Source organism: Phoxinus phoxinus (assembly GCF_949152265.1).
Source record: "Phoxinus phoxinus genome assembly, chromosome: 21".
In the NCBI taxonomy this organism is placed as follows: Eukaryota; Metazoa; Chordata; class Actinopteri; order Cypriniformes; family Leuciscidae; genus Phoxinus; species Phoxinus phoxinus.
The window spans coordinates 2,524,905-2,545,365 of NC_136896.1; the positions used below are offsets into that span (position 1 = coordinate 2,524,905).

General features: G+C 40.5%; 1 protein-coding gene across 1 annotated transcript in view; it reads left to right on the forward strand.

The window, feature by feature from the left end:
* Positions 1–20,233, forward strand: part of LOC306989704 (alpha-tectorin-like) — a 56,302-nt gene extending 36,069 nt beyond the window's left edge. The window contains exons 21-42 of the mRNA XM_079595624.1: positions 145–423; positions 515–610; positions 695–848; positions 1,012–1,265; positions 1,362–1,508; positions 1,612–2,191; positions 2,311–2,894; positions 2,995–3,559; positions 3,668–4,272; positions 4,391–4,946; positions 5,123–5,328; positions 5,596–5,805; positions 6,206–6,394; positions 6,484–6,773; positions 7,013–7,284; positions 8,920–9,039; positions 9,158–9,342; positions 14,141–14,298; positions 14,514–14,759; positions 14,955–15,117; positions 19,509–19,611; positions 19,704–20,233. Of these exons, the coding sequence (XP_079451750.1) occupies positions 145–423; positions 515–610; positions 695–848; positions 1,012–1,265; positions 1,362–1,508; positions 1,612–2,191; positions 2,311–2,894; positions 2,995–3,559; positions 3,668–4,272; positions 4,391–4,946; positions 5,123–5,328; positions 5,596–5,805; positions 6,206–6,394; positions 6,484–6,773; positions 7,013–7,284; positions 8,920–9,039; positions 9,158–9,342; positions 14,141–14,298; positions 14,514–14,759; positions 14,955–15,117; positions 19,509–19,611; positions 19,704–19,807 (6,066 nt within the window). The 3' untranslated portion in view covers positions 19,808–20,233. The remainder of the gene's footprint in view (positions 1–144; positions 424–514; positions 611–694; positions 849–1,011; positions 1,266–1,361; positions 1,509–1,611; positions 2,192–2,310; positions 2,895–2,994; positions 3,560–3,667; positions 4,273–4,390; positions 4,947–5,122; positions 5,329–5,595; positions 5,806–6,205; positions 6,395–6,483; positions 6,774–7,012; positions 7,285–8,919; positions 9,040–9,157; positions 9,343–14,140; positions 14,299–14,513; positions 14,760–14,954; positions 15,118–19,508; positions 19,612–19,703) is intronic.
* Positions 20,234–20,461: the final 228 nt, after the last annotated feature.

The window sequence follows — 20,461 nt, forward strand, 5'->3', positions numbered from 1 at the left end:
GTCTATAAACATTGCACTCTTGGAGAAAAAGTACATGGGGGAAAATTACCATTCACTGCAGTTCAAAATACTGTTACAAATAATTTAGCATATTTTACAAGTATCTTCCACATAATAATAATAATCAGACCTCTTCTATTTCAGGTTAACAACAATGGACACTTGACTTTTGACGGGGCATGGTCCAGCTACAGTTCATACCAGTTCCCAGCGTATGGAGGGAAAGACCTCATTGCTCCATTCTGGACAGATATTGACAACCGTTGGAATGGTGTTATCTCATATCAACAGTACACCTCTGGCAGTGTCCTTACACAGGCGACCCAAGACATAAACCAATACTTCCCTGACTTGAGTTTCTCTGCTTCATGGGTCTTTGTTGCAACATGGGATAGAGTTGCATACTTCTCCAATTCAGGAACAGTAAGTAGAACAATTTGTTACCATGGAGACCTTCATGTGCCAATTTGCTTCACTAAAAAAAATAATAATATTATTTTTTGTCTTTTTTAAGGAAACATCTTTCCAAGTAGTTTTGATTTCAAATGGCCATCTCTCATTTGTTGTAATGAACTACGGTGCAATCGCTCCAACGCAACGATATGTACAGGTATGGACAAGATGATATTGATATGATGTATTTAACTGTTAATGACTAAATAAGCAGACATCTGGATGTCTTCCTTATCATTAGGCTGGTTATGACACCATCGACTCAAGTCACCATTTCTCAATTACTGGATCACTCCAGAATGACATCACAAGCCTACCACACAGCAGCAATGTCAATGTGCTGGGCAGATGGGCCTTCAGAACAGACCATGGAACACGTGGTTGTCAATTTAATGGTAAAACTAATTTTCTGACTGCTTCAAATATTTGCTATTTTTAGGAAGACTAAGAATGACTTATTCAAATGTAATTATATTATGCTAGTGAGCCATAGGTGAAGCCTTCCAGTATTTACACAAATGATTCTTGGTGTTTATATCCATAAACTCTTTGTTATAGGTTTTCCAGTGCAGCTGGGAGACTCCTTCTGGAGTGATTCCACCTGTCAGCAGAGATGCTCCTGCACCAGAAGCGGACTCCAGTGCAGCTTTGAGTCCTGTACTTATTCCCAAGCTTGTCGTCCAGCTGCTTTCCAATACTCTTGCCAGAACATTCAGAGACAAACATGCACCATCTCGGGTGATCCTCACTACTACACCTTTGACAATCAGATATTTCACTTTCAAGGAACCTGCACGTATGTTCTGTCTGAGGTTTGTAATGCTGCTATGGGTTTCCATTTATTGTAGAAGAGATAAATTAAAACATTGGGAATCTTTTGCTTATTCTGAATTTTTGTCATTGTTTAGGCTTGTGGAAATGGTTTGCCGTACTATCGCATTGAGGGGAAAAACGAGCATCGGGGTAGTACTCATGTGTCATGGACTCGGATGGTCAGAGTATTTGTCTATAATGAAGAAATTGAATTGGTCAAAGATCACTATTACGAGGCAAAGGTAATAATCACTGTATGACATGTAATAATCACATGTAATGTTGAGTTGAATTCAGCCATCCACCCATTTTCCTAATTTCTTTTTTTTTATCAACATTGTCAAGGTTAATGGGACCTTTCTAGCAACACCATTCACCCTTCACAATGGATCGATCCAAGTCTATCGGTCAGGGTTTTCCTTGGCCATCAGCACAGATTTTGGTCTCCTAGTGACCTATGATGCATATTACTATGTCACCATCTCTGTACCTTATGACTACCAGAATGCCACATGTGGTCTGTGTGGGAACTATAACCTACATCCTGAAGATGACTTCCGTTCAGTCTCTGGGGAGATCTTAAGCTCGGATGTTGACTTTGCCAACTCTTGGAAGGTAGAGGGGGACACAGATCCCGAATGTCATGATGTCAGGTGCACAGGTCTCGCTTGTGCGGTCTGTACCAGCAGTGAAATGAGCCTTTACAGTGACACAAATCACTGTGGAATTCTAGGAGATGTTTCGGGGCCTTTTGCATCTTGCCACTCTGTGTTTTCACCACAGACCTACATAGAGAACTGTGTCTATGATCTTTGCTTAGGAGGAGGTTACCAGCCTATTCTCTGCCAGGCTCTCAATGTGTATTCTGCTCAATGCCAGCAGCAGGGTGTACAACTTGAACAGTGGAGACAACCAGGCTTTTGTGGTAAGTGCCATGTTTATTAGAAGTAAATTTGGCATTAATTTTAATATGATTTAAATATTTGTGCAAGGTGAAAGATCCAGAGTTTGATGCATATTCTTATTTCTGCTTTCCATTTCCAGAAATCATATGCCCTGAGCACAGTCATTTTGAGTCTCATGGAACAAGCTGCCCTGCAACTTGCAGCAACCCATCTGCCCCAATAAACTGCCCCTTGCCCAATCAGGAGAGCTGTATTTGTGATGATGGGTACATCCTCAGTGCTGGACAATGTGTGCCTGAAGTGAACTGTGGCTGCACATTTGATGGCTTCTATTACTCTGAGGGACAGTCAGTAGTGTTGGACGAGGACTGTGGGAGACAATGTGTTTGCAGTAGCCAGTCAATGGTCTGTTATCAGCACCAGTGTGGTCCAGCAGAGGTGTGTGGACTCCATAATGGTGTAAGGGGCTGCAGACCCATTAGTTATGCTACCTGTTCGGTTGAAGGCCTAGGTTCATACCACACCTTTGATGGACAAACTTTTAGATACCCAGGAGCTTGTGGACTGACCCTTGCAAGAGTGATGGGACCATCCCAACTGCCATCCTTTGTTTTGACAGTGGAGAAAGTACCCAGAGGCCTTCAAGACTTTTCCAGGTTCCTAAATTTTGAGGCAGGAGGAACTCATGTTTCCATTGAATTGGGAGAAGGTAGCAATGTACAGGTTAGCTAAAAAATCTTAGTTTGTCATTCATATGGAGCAGTTTAACTAAATAATTTCAAACGCCATATGCTAGATAAATTAACTTTTATATTCTTCTCAGGTGGATGGACAGATGGTTGGCCTTCCCATCAGTGTTGGTTCCAGTCAGATCCACATCTATCACAGTAGTGTGAGGGGTTTCGTGTTGGAGACAAACTTTGGAGTGACCATTAGAGCTGACTGGCCGCACATTGTCCGAATCACGGCTCCAACCACTTACAATGGTACACTTGGAGGTCTGTGTGGGAACTTGAATGGAAACACTGATGATGAATTCTACAGCCCAGATGGGGTCCTGCTGGATGACTCCCAGCTATTTGCAGATAGTTGGCGTGATGGATCCCTGTCAGCCCACTGTGAGGACCCAGCTGAAAATTGGGAAGCAGGACTTTATCAGAACAGAAGCGAGTTCAGTGAGCTCTGCAGCATCATGACAATGAACGATGGACCGTTTGTTGAATGCAGCAGAACACTAGACCCTTCGCACCGGATTGAAGACTGCATTCAGATGCTGGAGCAGACGGAGGGTGCCAGGGAGGCTCTATGTGAAGCCCTGCGAGGGTACACACTACACTGCCAACAGAATGGCATTGCAGTTGGAGAGTGGAGGAGTATCACCCACTGTGGTTAGTATCTTGTTAGGTGGTAAGATTTTCAGTATTAAAAATATATATCTTCTTCAAAATTCTGATCATTCATTGCCTTTCCATCCCGTTTTGTCTTAATTATTTCAGATCCCAACTGTCCAGCAAATACTCATTTTGAACTGTGTGGCACATCCTGTCCTGCATCCTGCCCCAGCCTCTCGTTTCCCTTCCAGTGCGTTCTGCCATGCCAGGGGGGATGCCAGTGCAATGATGGACTAGTGCTGGATGGAGATCGCTGTGTTCCCCCCACTGGTTGCGGCTGCCACTATCATGGCCGTTATCGTCAGCCTGGAGAACAGTTCTGGCACGGCGAAGAGTGCCAGTTCCTGTGTGTCTGTGATGGAATCACTGGAAATGTCCGTTGCACACCATCATCTTGCAGTGCTCAAGAAATCTGCCGTGTGGTGGAGGGGGGGTATGGCTGTCATCCTCATCCACATGGTAGCTGTTATGCTTCTGGAGATCCCCATTATGTCTCCTTTGATAGAACCTACTTTGACTTTCAAGGCACATGCCGATATGTGCTGGCCACAGTGTGTAATGATACTCATGGACTACCACACTTTCAAGTTGATGCAAGAAATGCAGCATGGAATGGATGGCCTGTGTCAATAACTGTTGAAGTTTTTGTTAATGTCTCTGGGCATCTTGTGCACATGTCACAGGATATGAACAGTTATTCTGCTGTTAAGGTAAGCAAGTCCCACTCACCGTAATTTACCACGGAGTATATGTGATATGAAAAATTTTGTTGTAATTATTGATCAGAGTGTTTTGTTTAAACAAGCGCTATTTTTTGTCTTCAAATAGGTTGATGAACAGATCAGAAACCTCCCTGTTTATCTTGACTCTGGTCGAGTATCTGTCTACTCCACAGGACAGTTTGTCTATGTCTCAACTGACTTTGGTTTCAGTGTCAGTTATGGTGGTTCCTGGGAGGTAAACATTGTTGTGCCAGCAGAATACAGTGGAATTATGTGTGGCATCTGTGGCAACTTTAATGGCCATCCGGAGGATGACTTCCTCACTCCTTCAGGTGCTTTGGCATCTTCAGCAGACCAGTTTGGGGCAGAATGGATGGTTGAAGATGACATGTCATGCAATCATGGCTGTGGAGACCATTGTCCTTTGTGCCAAGATGAGAGCACAACTCAAGCCTTGTGTGGGATCATCAGAGACAGTCAGGGTCCCTTTAGCTTCTGTCATGGTTCTGTAGATCCACAAGCCTACTTTGATAACTGTGTGTTTGATGTGTGCATCTCTGGGAACCACAACGATGTCTTGTGTCGCTCTGTCCAATCATATGTGAGTGCTTGTCAATCTGTCAATGCTATGGTCTACCCCTGGAGAGAACTTGCATCGTGTGGTAAGTGACTGGAGATGTGGATGAGATATTTAAAAAGGCCAGTGCAATTAAACTAAATGTTTTTTTTTATTTCCCTTATTCAAGGTGTTTTCATTTAATCTCAAATATTTAATAGTGTACATATTATTAATAACATGTATGTTTCACGTACATACTTTTTTTTGTTACATTGCCAGTCATGGACTGCTCATCAAACATCCCAAACAGTCATTATGAGGTGTGTGGAACAGACTGTGGCCACACGTGCGCCAGCAGCATCGATGCTAGTTGTGAACACACATGCTCAGAAGGTTGTTTCTGTGATGAGGGATTTGTGAGGAGTGGAGGACTCTGTGTACCAGTGGAGCAATGTGGCTGCTTGTATGATGGATTCTACTATCATGTGAGGATTAAAAATCATGTTTTAATGTTAAGACGTATACAGGACAGTGGCAGATAAGGGGAAGCACAGCCATAGCATATTATGGCAACATACATCATCTCAAACACTTATAAAAAAACTGTGGTGTTGCCATGTTACAAAGATGGTATCATCATAATACTTTCACTCCTAAAAACTATATGGTGATTCCATGATTTTTGTGTGTAAAATACTCACTGATGTTATGTTATGGAAATGTAAAGTTTGTTGTCATTGTGGATTCTTTAGATTGATGAACAGTTCTGGGATTCAACATGTTCCCAACGCTGTCAGTGTTTTGCTCCAAATGATCTACGCTGCACTGCATCTTTCTGCCCAGCGGCCATGGAGTGTGCGGTCAGAAATGGACGTCGTGACTGCTACAGTCCAATGTCCACATGCACAGTCTGGGGCGACCCCCACTACATCACCTTTGATGGGGCTGTGGCCCACTTTCAGGTATAAACTGGTAAACTGCTGTTTTTTGCAGACAACTACCTTAACTGTTGTTTTGTGTCCCAGTAGAGGACTTAAATGATTGGATTTAGAATATCTAAACAGGGTTGGATTTCAAATATATTTCATAAATCAAAGAATATTCATATATTTATGAATGTATGCAATGTCTTGCAATATATTTATGTAAGGAAAGTGAAAGAAATAATGAAGACTATGGCCTGGTTTCACAGACAAGGCTTAGATTAAGCCAGAATTTGGCTTTAGTTTAATTAGGGCATTTAAGTAGCTTTTATAAACATGCCTTAGAAAAAAATATCATTGTTTGTTTCTTGTAACAAAACAATGGCACTGACATATTTTATTGAAACCGGGGGTAAGTGTATTGTGTTAATCTTAACAGGGCACGTGTTCGTATGAGATTGCCCAGACCTGCGGTAATGTTACGGACAGTGATCTGGAGTTTCGTGTGGTGGCCACCAACAGGCACCGGGGGAACATGGTGGTGTCATTTGTGTCTGCAGTGGATGTTTGGTTGTCACAACATGGACAACATATGCAGATCAGTATTGGGCAGAACAGGAGAGTTAAAGTAAGTTTAATTGATGCCAATATAAATACATATTTCACTTTTTTCTCTTTTCTTGTTTTCTATGTTGAAATATTCTGATTCTCCTCCAGGTTAATGGAAATGCTATTGACACACCGGCTTATCAAATCAATGATCTTGTAGAGGTACACGAGGAGCAGGGATTTGTAATTCTAAATGCATTCAATGAATTTATTGTCCATTTTGATGGACATAGCAGCCTTATAGTCAGAGTGAGTGAAAGATTCTCTGGATCTCTATGTGGAATGTGTGGAAATTTCAATGGCAATCCTGCGGATGACAAAGCGCTGCCCAGTGGAGAACTCGCTTCTGATGACACTACCTTTGGCCACAGCTGGAAATCAGACACCAGCATTCCAGGGTAAGAACCGCAAGATTTTAGGACAGTGATTTTTACCTGGTTGGTTGTGATCCAAAAATGTGTCAAAAATAGAGAGAGAGATTGGTTTCCAATTGTTGATTTCATGCTAATGTTCAATTTTACTACTTTACTTTTATTTACTTTCAGTATTGTGTTGAGTGCGCAGTGTCCAAATTAAAATCTCTCTGATGAAATGGTATACGCATATAATTGACCTGAAGTTTCCTTGTATTCTTCAGCTGCGGTGCCAAAGACCAGACCGGTAATGTTGATGAGTGTCCATCGAGGCAGAGGTATTCTGATCTCTGTAGTATCATCACCAACACCACTGGCCCCTTCCAGAACTGCCATCTTCATGTTGACCCGGCACCTTACTACTACTCTTGTGTGTATGATCTGTGTCTCTACACACGTACAAATGGCATGCTATGTTCAGCTGTTGAGGCCTATGAGACAGCTTGTGCCATCTTGGAGATACAGATCCCAGAATGGCGCTCGGGTCTACGTTGCGGTAAGTCAAAATCACATTTCAGCACAGATTATTTTGTGATTTTGCCAGTGTTATTAAAAATGTAGGTAGCTGAACTAACCTGAAAGCTAACCTTTAGAGAAAGTAGCAGGGTGGAGCAGTAGGATCCAAAGGATCCAAGTTTTTGTCCTCTGTGTTACTGTTACTGTTTTTAGCGCGAGAAACTGGTTCCAAATAATTCAGAGGATGAATGAGCTGATTTTGATCTAACCTTTAACTGATTTTTCTAAACTAATAGAAAAGAATGAACATTTTAGAAACATGATTAATTCACAAATTGGTCATTGTTAGCTCTTAAAGTGTAACTCAACCCCTGTTCAGAGCCTAACTCCACCCACTGGCAATATTAGAAAAATGCTGTAAAAATGTCAGCAGAGACAGAGGGGACGAACCGAGGGCGGGGCTGAGCGGGGGGCGTGCACCTGAGTGGCGGTGTCAATCCGCAGTGGCGGATTGATTGACACATAGTTGTAATTTGCGGGTAGGACGGGTCGGACATATCCCCACCACTTTTTGCCAGGGTCGATTGTGTCCCAACCACTTTTGACACATCTCGCGGCACGGATGTACCAATACAAATAAATAAAACATTTCCTGTTCACTCTAGCTGAGCATTCATTTCATTAATTTGTTAAATAAGAGGCGATCTAGCGTTAAAATGTGTTGTTTTTTAAATCAAGTGATCAAAGTGCTCATTGCCGCTGCGATCAGTGGTACGTAACTACGTACAGTGTTCTCTTGTGGCTCGTGTCTTCACACGGACGCGCGCTTCAATCCATTGCGGAGAGACTCTCTATTCGTTCCAGTGAAATCACAAAACAAAATGGACACAAACGTGTCCCTGCTTGATATACAACCACTGATAAACATAATCAGTTTTGATGAGGAAAAAAAAACTATACTTCTTAGTGCAGATTAGAACCCAGAACCTCTGACACGCTTGGCAAAAGTTCTGCCACTGGACTATTATAGTACATACGTAGAATAACAACATATGATTTAGCATTGTATTAGCATCTCTTATCAATTCGAGCCGTTGGCTCAAACTGCGGTCTTAACTCCCGATGCCGACGATGCTAGCAAAGGGCGTGGTGAGCTCGTGCCAGGGGCGTGGGTAGTGAGCCGTTGGCAGACCCAGTATGCGTCACGCGGGGAAACAACTTCCAATAGGAAAATTCTACTGCAGTATCCACCGTTCAACTCAAAGAGGGCATTTTATATTGTAGAATTAAAACACTTTTAATGTCAAAACATTTACTCAAATCAATGAACAGCACTAATAAAGCCCCGGTCTTACAGATCATTAACTAAAAAAAGTTGTTTTAGGGTTTAGTTACCCTTTAATAGCCTATGATTTTAATAGCTATGATTTAAAAAATAGCAGCACTACCATTAGGCTATTCTTTATCTTTAGCAATGCAACACTGCATTTCACAATGAGCCAGCAGTACCGATATTGGACTTGACCACAAATCATGGGTAAAATGTAATCGTTGCTACACATTACACATGTGAAGAACTTAAGAGTGTATTTATATGGAACAGAATGTTACACTTCTGTTAACATGACTCAGTGGCTTTGTGTTGTATTTCATCTATCTGTGCTTTTCCTCTTAGATGTGAGAGATCGCTGTTCTGAACTCAGCTGCTCTGAGGATGAATGGTGTGGAAAGAAAAATGGAGTTTATGGCTGTTTATGTAACGAAGACCATCCCAGACCACAACCTGACTCTTTTGGTTGGTATCATTCAACACACACACAAATATATATATATATATATATTATTTGTTTCATTAGTTGCCTTTTTCTTTGTTAACAATTATGACAATCTTTTGTCTTTTTGTCCCCTCTCAGATGTCTCAGAAACCTGTGAAAGCAGCTCTGGCTCCATATCTGTGTCTCGCTGTCAGCTCTTTGAGGCTGGTTTTCCAGCTGATGTCTTACACCTCAATGATCCCAGCTGCAAAGGAACGGTCCGGAATGGCAGAGTGGAATTCCATTTTGATAACGATGAACACATCTGTGGTACAAATCTTCTGGTAGGTTTAACTATGTATATTCTATTCAATACACCATCTAAATATTTGTAGTGTCTGATATAACCAACAGAGTTTGATCTGACCACTTGGGGAATCTCTTTGAGACTTTGAAGTATGTGGGCAGGTCTGTAAGGATACTGAATCTGTAACAACAAAATAAAGGGCCCAAATAAACCTCCCTACAGACTTCTTAAAGTCTCAAAGTGATTCAGAGGGGAAGGATACACAACATAATGCCACAAAAGACACTGGAACTTGTGCCCAAATTCTCCACCATTACACTCTAAAAAATGCTGGGTTGTTTCAACCCAATTTTGGGTCAAATATGTACAAACCCAAACGTTGGGTTAAAAATGTAATTTAAACATTTAACCCAACGGCTGGGTTTGTCCATATTTGACCCAAAATTGGGTTGAAACAACCCAGCATTTTTTAGAGTTTAATGGTGGAGAATGTGGGCACAAGTTCCATTGTCTTTTGTGGCATTATGTGGCATGGCTTGTAGGGCAATATTGTGGCATGGCTTGTAGGGCTGTAACAATATGTGATATGCGAAATTGCGACACTCAGATCCACGAACCTGCAGGGCCGTTTGAAGGAATTTGGGGGCCCCAAGCAAAATGGACATGGAGCCGCCCCCATCCCCCCCATCCCATTATTATATAATGTTTAATAATTATTAATAGTGCTGTAAATTAACAGTTTATTGTAACACACATTATATGTATCATATAATATATTGGGTATCGGGTAATGATTAAAAAATGTTTGTAAACCTTTAAGGAACCATTTTTAAAAAAATCTATAAACATTACAGATAGACAGACCAGATATTCCTAACACTAAGGGTTACTAGTTGGTTTGTAAACTGTCTATAAACATTATCTGGAAGGTTATTATAAAGTTGTGACAGATGACTATAATACCTTGTTAAATAGTTAATAAACAGTACCAGTAAAACACGTGGGTTGTCCTGATACTGTACTTCAAAATGTAACAGTGTAAAAATTGCCACACAGAATAAAGTAACTGTTCAAGGTCCATTGGTAACTTATGTAATTTTTACTATTGGTAAAAATAATGTCATATTTGCGTAAACTGTTACTACCATATATCACACGACACTAGCACATTAAGATAAGCTATGAAAAAATCATGTTCCTCTGCCTCTTTCTGGTTAAATAATGTTTATAGATGGGTAAAAAGACTGTTTGCTAACTGTTAAATGACAATTAACTAAATATTAAATAACTAACAATTTACCATCTATTAATGATGGTTATTATAAAGTGTTACCGAAAAGATATGTTAGCATTTCCATATTTTGATATTAGAAGGGAAGGGATTGTTGTGGCAAAAATTCATCAAACAAACATCACTGCGTAAGAGACACTCAGAGTCAAATTATAAAATAGAAGTATTTATTCTTGCAAGAATAGGAGCAGTTGTTACCCTGTGCAGAAGAGTGACACACCCCCAGACAGACTGAACCACCTTTTTATCTGAAAAAAAGTTGCACTAACTGTTCGTTACCAGCAGCATTTGCCGTCAGGCAGGTAGCTAACATAAACATATTTTTGCTAGCCTACCTGCTGCAAAATTACACCACTTGTACAAGACAAGTAGAGCTATTTTATCCAGTGTAATTTATCACTTACCACTATCTTGTTTTTCTTTTTCTTTTCTGGATTCCTGAAGCATAATTCCGCTTCATTATGACTACCGAGGAGGTTTTGTATTTTGCCGGCCGCAGAGATCGCATGGTTGGTTGGCTGCTGTCAGCGAGAGGGGCCCTCTTGAGGGGTATCCCGATAACAGTGTCATTGCACTTTACTGCATTGACTATCAAAGGGGTGCTCACGCAGTTTGTCGTTGCATTTTATTCTTAACCAGTCGTTGTCTTGGGGCCCCAGGCCAGCTCGGGGCCCCAAGCAATTGCTTGGTTTGCTTGCCTTGTCGCGACGGGCCTGCGAACCTGTGTCGTGGTGTGAGAAGGCAGAATCGCGACACACCCCTTCCAACTCCCAGAGTTATCCTTCCCATCCAGATCCAATGTTGCCACATCTTTAAATTACTATTACTAGGGTTGTGCCGGTAAACTTGACAACCGCATCTCCGCAGTTGTTAAGTGCCACCGCGGTGGCTGAGTAGCACCGGCGCTGGTCCGCCTAAACACATTTTTTGTTTGTGAATGCTGTTTTACATGAATATTATGACACGAGTGAAGCACAAAGCTATTAATAGGTTAATAATAGGTTAGCAATTAAATGTTACATCGCAGTCATGGAAACGTTTGGATTCATGACGAATGAGAGAGTTGTGCTTGAGCCCATACATTTAAGCTTTGTCGGCTTTAAATTATGGTTGCGATCTGGCCACCCGATTATCAGCGAATTTAACAATATTCCATTAGTTATTCCATATAGAAGGCTTGAATTGTCTACTTTTAAACAAAACAAGTCTAAACGAAAAGAAACCGACTAGCCTACTGTCTGCTTATGTATGAAGTGTGAATTTCTCTCTATAGGCGCGTTCACTGCGAAGATGGCGAGTCGGCATCGTCAACTTCATCTCTGCAGGCCGACACTGACACAGAAAACACTAGTATATTATATAACAATTAATATATTAATATTATATAATGTATATTAATAAACAATTAAAATGTCTCCTTGCTAAATTTGACACATTCATAATCATTACTTTTGCCGGTTCTTTGTGACAGCTGTTATGTGTTTTATTGGCAGCGTCACCCTCTGGTTACATGAACGTGTCACCACCGCATCAGCACTGGAAACATGGAGATTTTATTTTAGAGAGTAATCGCACAACCTATTCGATTTTTTATCATTAAATTAACTAATCGAATATTCAAAAATCGTGACTCATCCCTGCATGGAATCTTGTTTTTTTACCCAAATCTTCACTCACGTCTTACCCATTTTTTATGGGGATTATAAACGTTTCTTCCTTGCTTCGCTTTTTTGGTTCACAGTTGCAGCTCATACAGAACGCTGCTGCCAGGATTCTGAGCAGAACCAGAAAATATGAACATATCACACCAGTCCTCAGGTCTTTACACTGGCTCCCAGTCACATTTAGGATTGATTTTAAAGTATTATTACTGGTATATAAATCATTTAAAGGCCTAGGACCTCAATACATTGCAGATATGCTCACTGAATATAAACCCAACAGATCACTCAGATCATTAGGATCACATCAACTAGAAATACCAAGGGTTCACTCAAAGCAAGGAGAGTCCGCTTTTAGCTATTATGCCAGCCGCAGCTGGAACCAGCTTCCAGAAGAGATCAGGTGTGCTCCTACTGTAGCCACATTCAAATCCAGACTCAAAACACATCTGTTTAGCTTTGCATTTACTGAATGCGCACTGTGCCACTGTGCGCCCGACTGTTTGCACTGTATTTTATTTAATTTTTTATTCTAAACTGTTTTAATTATTCTTGTTTCTTTTGATTATTTACATTTCTTCTATCTAAAGCACTTTGAATTACCATTGTGTATGAAATGTGCTATATAAATAAACTTGCCTTGCCTTGCCTTGCTTTTAATTAGACCTATTATTTTCGTATTCTTTATTGAGATAAAGTAGAAAAACGCTGTAGGAAAGATAGCCTACCTTTTTACCTGCACATCAAATTCTTTTTAACACAGTTTGTGCTTGTTATTAGACATGGTAAGGCGTGTCAAGTTTATTTGTAAAGCGCGTTTCATACGCGCGGGTTATTTTAGTTTCGCTTTCTCTGGCAGCGCAAAATCAAACAGCCTAAATGTCTTTCCCTTGTGGAAGATAAAATTCATTCTTCATACCTTTAACAACAAGTAGAAAACATGAAGATATCAAAAAAGAGATCGATGGTCTCTTTCCTGATCGTGTCCCACATCCCTCTCTGATGGCGGGTGTTCGTTTCATAAACTGTGAACAATAATAGCTTATTTAGTGTATAAATTAAGGGTATATGTCCAAAAAACGGGTAATGTCATACTTTGTAGTAATACAAAATAATAATACAGCCTTGGTGTAATAATCTGTTTGGTAGTAAAAATGTATTACCTGAATGAAATTAAATCATTCATTCACAGCATACGAAGATGTTCAACTAATAAAGATCTTCATCACTGGCAAATAATATGATGCATTTGCAGATTTGTTTTCACTTGACTGTAGGTCCACAGCCAATTCATCCAAAGCTCTTGATGTTCTTAAACATTGTTACGACTCCGAGTGTGAAACCGCTTCAGACAATTTAGTGCATAAAGGAAACTTAACAAATCATTCAAACTGATTTGCGAACCAATTTAGACAGATCTGCCAAATTGTTTGACGAAGTCTTTCAACAGAATTGACTCATCGCTGAATTAAGCATTGCTCATGCCCCAGAAGAAAGATAAAACTCGCTTGGAATAAACTACGCATTTAACAACATGTATTGCATTAAAATAAAGTTACGAGAGGAACGTCGCCCAACATAGCGAAGTATATCTTTTTCTTTGGAAATGTACTTGAGTTAAAGTAAAAGTACCCACATTTAAATTTACTCTTAAAAGTATATATATATATATATATATTTAAAAAAAAGTAAATGTAACAAAGTAAATGTACTTCATTACTACCCACCTCTGACTATTTGCACTAAGTATAAATAGCATCTAACTATTTTTTTTTACTTGGTGCAAAGAAAATACTGCTGTAGTGCAAAAAGCTGCTGCCTTTATTAAATACCTTGAATTCAATTTATGCTAAATTACAAAATGTTGTATGTGTTGTCAACAGGCTAACGGCACCCACTTCATCTATGATAACTTTATTCGGGGGACACCGGGGTCAGAAGGTCTCATCAGCAGAGAGAAAATCCTGAGGCTTTCTTTCAGCTGTGCTTATCCTCAATCACAAACACTTTCCATGAATGTGGAAATCAACCCACTGGAGACGTACGAGTCAAATACAAAATCTGGTTTCAGCAACCTGTGTGTGTGTGTGTGTGTGTGTGTGTGTGTGTGTGTGTGTGTGTGTGTGTGTGTGTGTGTATAAAGTAAATATATTCTAATATTCTATAAACCAAGAACATATATGGTTTACTCCTAAAGCAGAATTTTACCCATAAAACAAAGTAGTTTTAACACAGATCTATCCATTATTTCGACAGTATTGTGCACAAGATCCTCCCCGCTGGTGAAGGCAGATATCGGGTCCGGATGATTCCATATGAGGATGATGAGTTTACCCGGCCCTTCACTGGTAGTGTGGATGCAGAGCTCGACCAGGAGATGCATGTGGAAGTTCGTGTTGAGGGGGTCGACAGCCGCCAGTTTGCCCTGGTGATGGACACGTGTTGGGCTACACCAGTGAATGATCCTGATTACAGCCTCCGCTGGGATCTCATCCTTTCAGAGTAAAGCAGGGCTTCTTTCTATTCTTTTAAGCCTATAGTCTAACTCAATGTAATATTTGAATAAATAATAATCATATAACTTTTAAGATTGCCTTAAATGATTTGTCTTTCAATATTTCAGAAATAAAGCATGAGATCATTTGAAACATTCAATACAAAAGTGAAAAAAAAATGTGTCATTATTAATATTCTCAGGTGTCCCAATCCAAATGACAACACAGTGGATCTGCTGCAGAACGGCGTCTCGACATCCAGCCGTTTCTCCTTCAGGATGTTTATCTTCACTGCAAACGCCACTAAGCTTTACCTGCACTGTGCTGTTCACCTTTGCCTTCTGTCAAGCAATCGCTGCTCAATGGTGAGTTTACAAAACCTCTCATAATTCATACATTTGTGATAGATTTTCATAGCTTTAGTACTGTAGTTGTGAAATAATTTTTCAATGTATGTCCTTAACATCAATCCAATAGCCAATGTCCCTTTCTGACTGTCTTTCTGTCTCTGTGTGTGTATACTAAATGTAAAGGTTTATGAATCTGCAGTTTATAAACCCTTATTGATCAAACACTAATATAAATAAGGTTGGTATATTTTAAGGTTTAGGGCCAGATTTACTAAACAGGGCAAATTAGTGAGAGAAAATTTGTGTAGGGCTACAAAAAGCCACTGATAATCAGGAGCGTGTAATCTAACAACATGGGTGCAAAATGGGTTAAGACATACTTTTTTGGAGCAGTAAATAATGGAGTAAATGCCAATAAATTGACTAGCACAAACCTTAGTAAATCACATGACATGATTCATTAAAGTACTCTTCTCACATAAATGTTGTGTCTGAAAGATAAACTCCTACAAATGCATATGCAATAAAGTCAGCAGCAAAGATAACAGTGTCTACTGACACAGAGCTTCAGTACCGAGCCTTACTCATACTTTTTACTAAATACATACTGCCGTGCTGCCCGTGCACATACAAAGTACTCTCTACTTCCACAGTCCACAACATAAGATCTTGGGGCACAATGTGATTTCACTACAACTCCAGGAGACCACTTGTGACTGCAAGGGTGTGATTGCATCTAGGGTATGTAGCATGAGGGCCACTTGCCCTCTTGCGGTCATAGTATAACTTTTGTACACTTTTGCTTTCATACACTGCTGGCGTGACAGCAGACGAGCAACAGGCAGGTTGTTACGGGGCCGTCTGCCCATCAGCAGCTGAGCTGGTGAAAGCCCTACTGACTCTTTTGCCATTGTTCTGTAGTCAAGCAGTGCAAAGTGTTTGTCTGGTGCTTTGGACCAAAGTTTCTTAACATTCTGGACAGCACGCTCTGCCTTGTCATTTGAGATTGATTCCATAACTTTGACAGAAATCCTTGAATTCATCAGCTGAATATTGTGGACCATTGTCTGTTCGAAGGATGGTAGGGAAGCCATGTCTGCTGAATTGAGCCTTGAGCTTGTCTATGACAGCATGACAATCTAAGTCTTTCAACTTATCCACTTCAATGAATTTTGAGTAGTAATCATCCACCAGCAGCACGTAATGTTTCCTTCAAACTCAACAGGTCAGAAGTTACTTCTTCGAATGGAAGTTTCTGTTGGTTTGAGCGGTTGTCTAGGCAGCCGGTTCTGAAAGTCTGTACACTTGCCGCAGTTCTTCAACATTTGCTCGATTTCAGAACTCATGCCTGGCCAGTATAGGACCTTGCAAGCTCTGCTTACTCTTCATTATTCCTAAGTGAGACCGATGTATAAGCTTCATCATGTGTTCTCGCATTGAAAGGGGTACTATACGCAGGCCTTTGTAGAGAACACCATCAGCAATGACAATTTGTCTTCGAGAGTCCCAAAATGGTTGTACTGCATTGAGCACATCACGTCTGTGATCTGGCCAGCCTTGTTGGATTGTTTGTTGGAGGCAGCTGAGCTCGTTCTTTGTGCGGTCTTGATACTCTGAGTACTTCTGAGGGGACTGCTATGAGAATGTCATCCATGACGCTTATTGCACCGCTGATGCCCTCCTGCATTTCATCCCTAATACGCTGGTGCGCCTTTCAGACCGAAAAATCTAAATCTTCCAATGGGCGTGTTAAAGGTTTCAGAAATGATGATGTTTCATCCAACTTTATTAACAGAAAACCAGATTTTGCATCCAAGACTGAGAAGATTGTAGCACCAGGCATTGCAGAGACTATCTCTTCTATGGTTCACATGGGGTAATGTTCCCTCTTTATGAGCTTAGGTCGCTCGGGTCAATGCAGATCCTTATCTTGTCCTTACGGACAGCTGACACCATTGAACTTGCCCACTCTGTCACTTGGTTGGATTTTGTGATATACCCATCTTCAACCATCTCATGGAGTGTCTCTATTATTTTTATCCTGAGTGCAGCCGGCTGACGGCGGACAGGATGGAACACACCTTTTGCATCAGGATACATTTTAATTGTGTATTTGCCTTGCAAGGTTCCAGTAGTGTGTGTCAGCTCTGGATAATCATCCAGTCCAGCCGGCACATTTTGTTTTGTTGTCGTCTGACCAGAATGTGTCCTTTTATTTTCTTTATTAGTAGTGCATCAAGCCACATTACTAGGCCTAAGGCTTCTGCTGCTGCACCACTGAGCACATTTTCTTGTGAAATGTCCACAATCTCAAATTCTGATATTTAGTATTCTTTGTATTCTTGTATTTAGTCAGAAGATCAACCGCAGCTGTAGGCTTCAGCTTGTGGTTAGAGTAGGACTTTAGCACCCGATTAGAGCATTTAAGCTCACCGTTGTGCAGAAGGGCCTGATAATGCTTAAAGTCAATGCGTTACATTTTGCACCAGTATCAATTCTGAATAGTACCTTCTGAGACAGAATTTCAAAGTCTGCTGTCCACTCATCATTAATGAGCTCATCTGTAAGTGTGACATTTATCAGTATCTCCTCATCTTCTGTTTCTGATTGCAGTTGCACACTGACTGTATTTACTGATCTTTTGTGACATACTGCCACCCAGTGGTTTGGTTTGTGACAGTATGAGGAGACAGAGCCTTTTGCTGGAAATTTTCCTTGATTCCACTTATGTTGTAGCCTGGCTAACGCCAGACCCAATTCTCGTTGAGACCTGGGTCTGGGAACCACATGTGCATTTTCTCGTATTTGAGTGGTGGTTTACGAATGCCCGGTGCCGTTTATTGGGTGCTAAGAATGTCTATCAAATGCGCCTGTGCGTAGCTCATAGCCAATCGTTTCCATTATACCAGATGACGTATGTAGAGGGACAGAAATTAGACAAGGAAGAAGACGATGGGTAAGATATTTTTGTGTAAACAATGACGTTCAGCGACTATTGCCGTTTGAGCAAGATAAACATGAGGGTCGAAGGTATATATGGATATAAACAAACTGCTTAGTTGTGTCGCATAGATGTCGTCATCGTCTTGCTGCTCCCTCCCCGTTCTGTGATTGGTTCCCTAGATGAGGCGAAAATCTGGTCCATGGTATCCAGACTGCCTTTCAGCGTGAATAAAATCGCGCTGCGCAAAGGCAGTATGGGGAAACCCAGGCTACTTATGTTGTGGGTCTTTGCCGCAACTTTAACAGTTTTTTGGTTGGTTTGCATGCATTTCTTTCTGCACAGTTTTTGTCTGACATTTCTGATAGGTTTTCTTGTTTGCCGTTTGGTATTTTGCTTTCACCTTTACTTTACTTAGCTTGAGATTCTTCTTCTCTGACTATTTAAATTTGCTTCTTTGACAGTTAAAACTGCTGGGCGATTTCAATTGCTTTTGGTAGCGTTAAATCTTCCCCTTTTTCTAACAGTCTCTCTTGGCCTTTCTCTGACACCCGCTATTATCACATCGATCTACAGTACATATCATCTGGATCAGCATACTCGCAATCCATGATCAGGATTCTCAAATCCTTCCCGAAGTGATCATGACCTTCAGTGACTCCTTGTTTTCTTTGTTTAAAGTCCGCGTGAACCGGAAGTTGCAAACGACTTTTCTCAAGTGTTGTGACGCATTTCCGAGTGAAATGGAATATTGAACAGAGGGCAGGGTTTTACTTTAGCGCTCCTCCTCTCCATCTCTCGCCCACAGCAGAGTAACGGTTTGAGGGGAGTGGTTAAGCGATTAACCAACCCAAGCCGTCAAGCCTATGTCATCAGAAAAAGAACCACTCCAGACCCGGAAGTAACTTTTCAGACTTTGATTAAAGATAACTTCGGCAAACAATTTTTTTCCGTGTATTAACTTGCACGGATTAATTGTTCACCACAAGACTAGTAATATCCGCTAACAAAGTAAATAGGGTCAATTTTGATTTCATGCCGACTTTAAAGCGGTATCTGGCTATTCTCTTTTTTTTCTTGGCCTTAGGTTGGCGAAATTATCCAGAACTTTAGATGGGTCATCTTTCTCACCTTTGGCCCATTGCAGCATCTTATATATCTCTATATCAGAGCTTAAGCACCAAGCCATGCTCATACTTTTTACTAAATACATACTGCCGTGCACATACAAAGTAGGAGGGGACATGGGTACACCTACAGAGGCCGGAGCATCACTTAAAGAAACGTCAAAATGACAATAAATTACAAATGTCAAATGAGGTTTTGTGCTGGCTCTATCTGTTAGTAAATCTGCTCCTCACTGTTCAAGGCTGCCCTCTTCTGGAGACGTTGTGCTCTCCTTTATCTTGTTGTTCAGTGATATTTAAAGAGATTCACAGCTGGATTTTGCTCTTTTCTCTATTAGGACTGTGACTCTGGACACCAGCGGAGAGAGCGCAGGTCTCTGGACTTCCATGACAGTGCTTCCATATCCATGGGTCCTCTGGTGTTGTCTGCAGGGAACACAGGTGAACATCTCATTTATTTTAATCATTTGTAAATAAAGGTTTCTGTAAATACATTATATTTCACTGCATTGCATTATATTCCCTGTTCACAGATAAGTGGGTCCCAGAACAAGTGAAGGTATCTGAGGCTTCTTGTCTGTGTGGTTCTCTGATGCTGATACTGGTTCCTCTGATGAGTGTCCTGACACACTTTTAGTTCAGTACCACAACATTTTACATGCATATTATCTAGAGTAGTTTTAATTAATGTGGAATTGATGCTACACTGGTTGTGGGTTTCTAAACGTTTCTTTATTTAATTAATGATATTTCATGTGGACTAATAAAGGAATTATTATTTAATCATTTACGTTTATTTCTATATGGTAGCTTCTGTATTACTTGAGGGAATGTGCTTCAATAACAAAGACCATCAGATTAATGTTTATTCAAATAATGCAAACACACAATTTGGTCATTTTCTGTGGGAATTTGTGATATTGTGATTATAGGCAACTAACTAATATGACTTTCTTTTCCTAAAAATTGTGTTGTAATTTTTTTATTCAGGCATTTTGTATAAGGCGACAAAAAGTCTGAATTATCTAAACGAGAAAAAAATAAAATAATATTTGATGGTTGGCCTCTTTGCAATTGTTTTTCTTGTTTTCCAACGTCATGCTATGATTGCATGAGAAGAGTCTTGCTATTCTTTCAGTTCTTTGAAGAATGTTGCAGAACTGCTTGAATTGTGGTTTTTAGATTAGAAAATGAGGTGAGGTTTAGTCAGTGGTCAGATTAACAAAACATGTTCTTGTATTGTTCGAGTTTTTAGTTATGGAAGGTGAAGAAAAAAGTGAAATTGAATAGC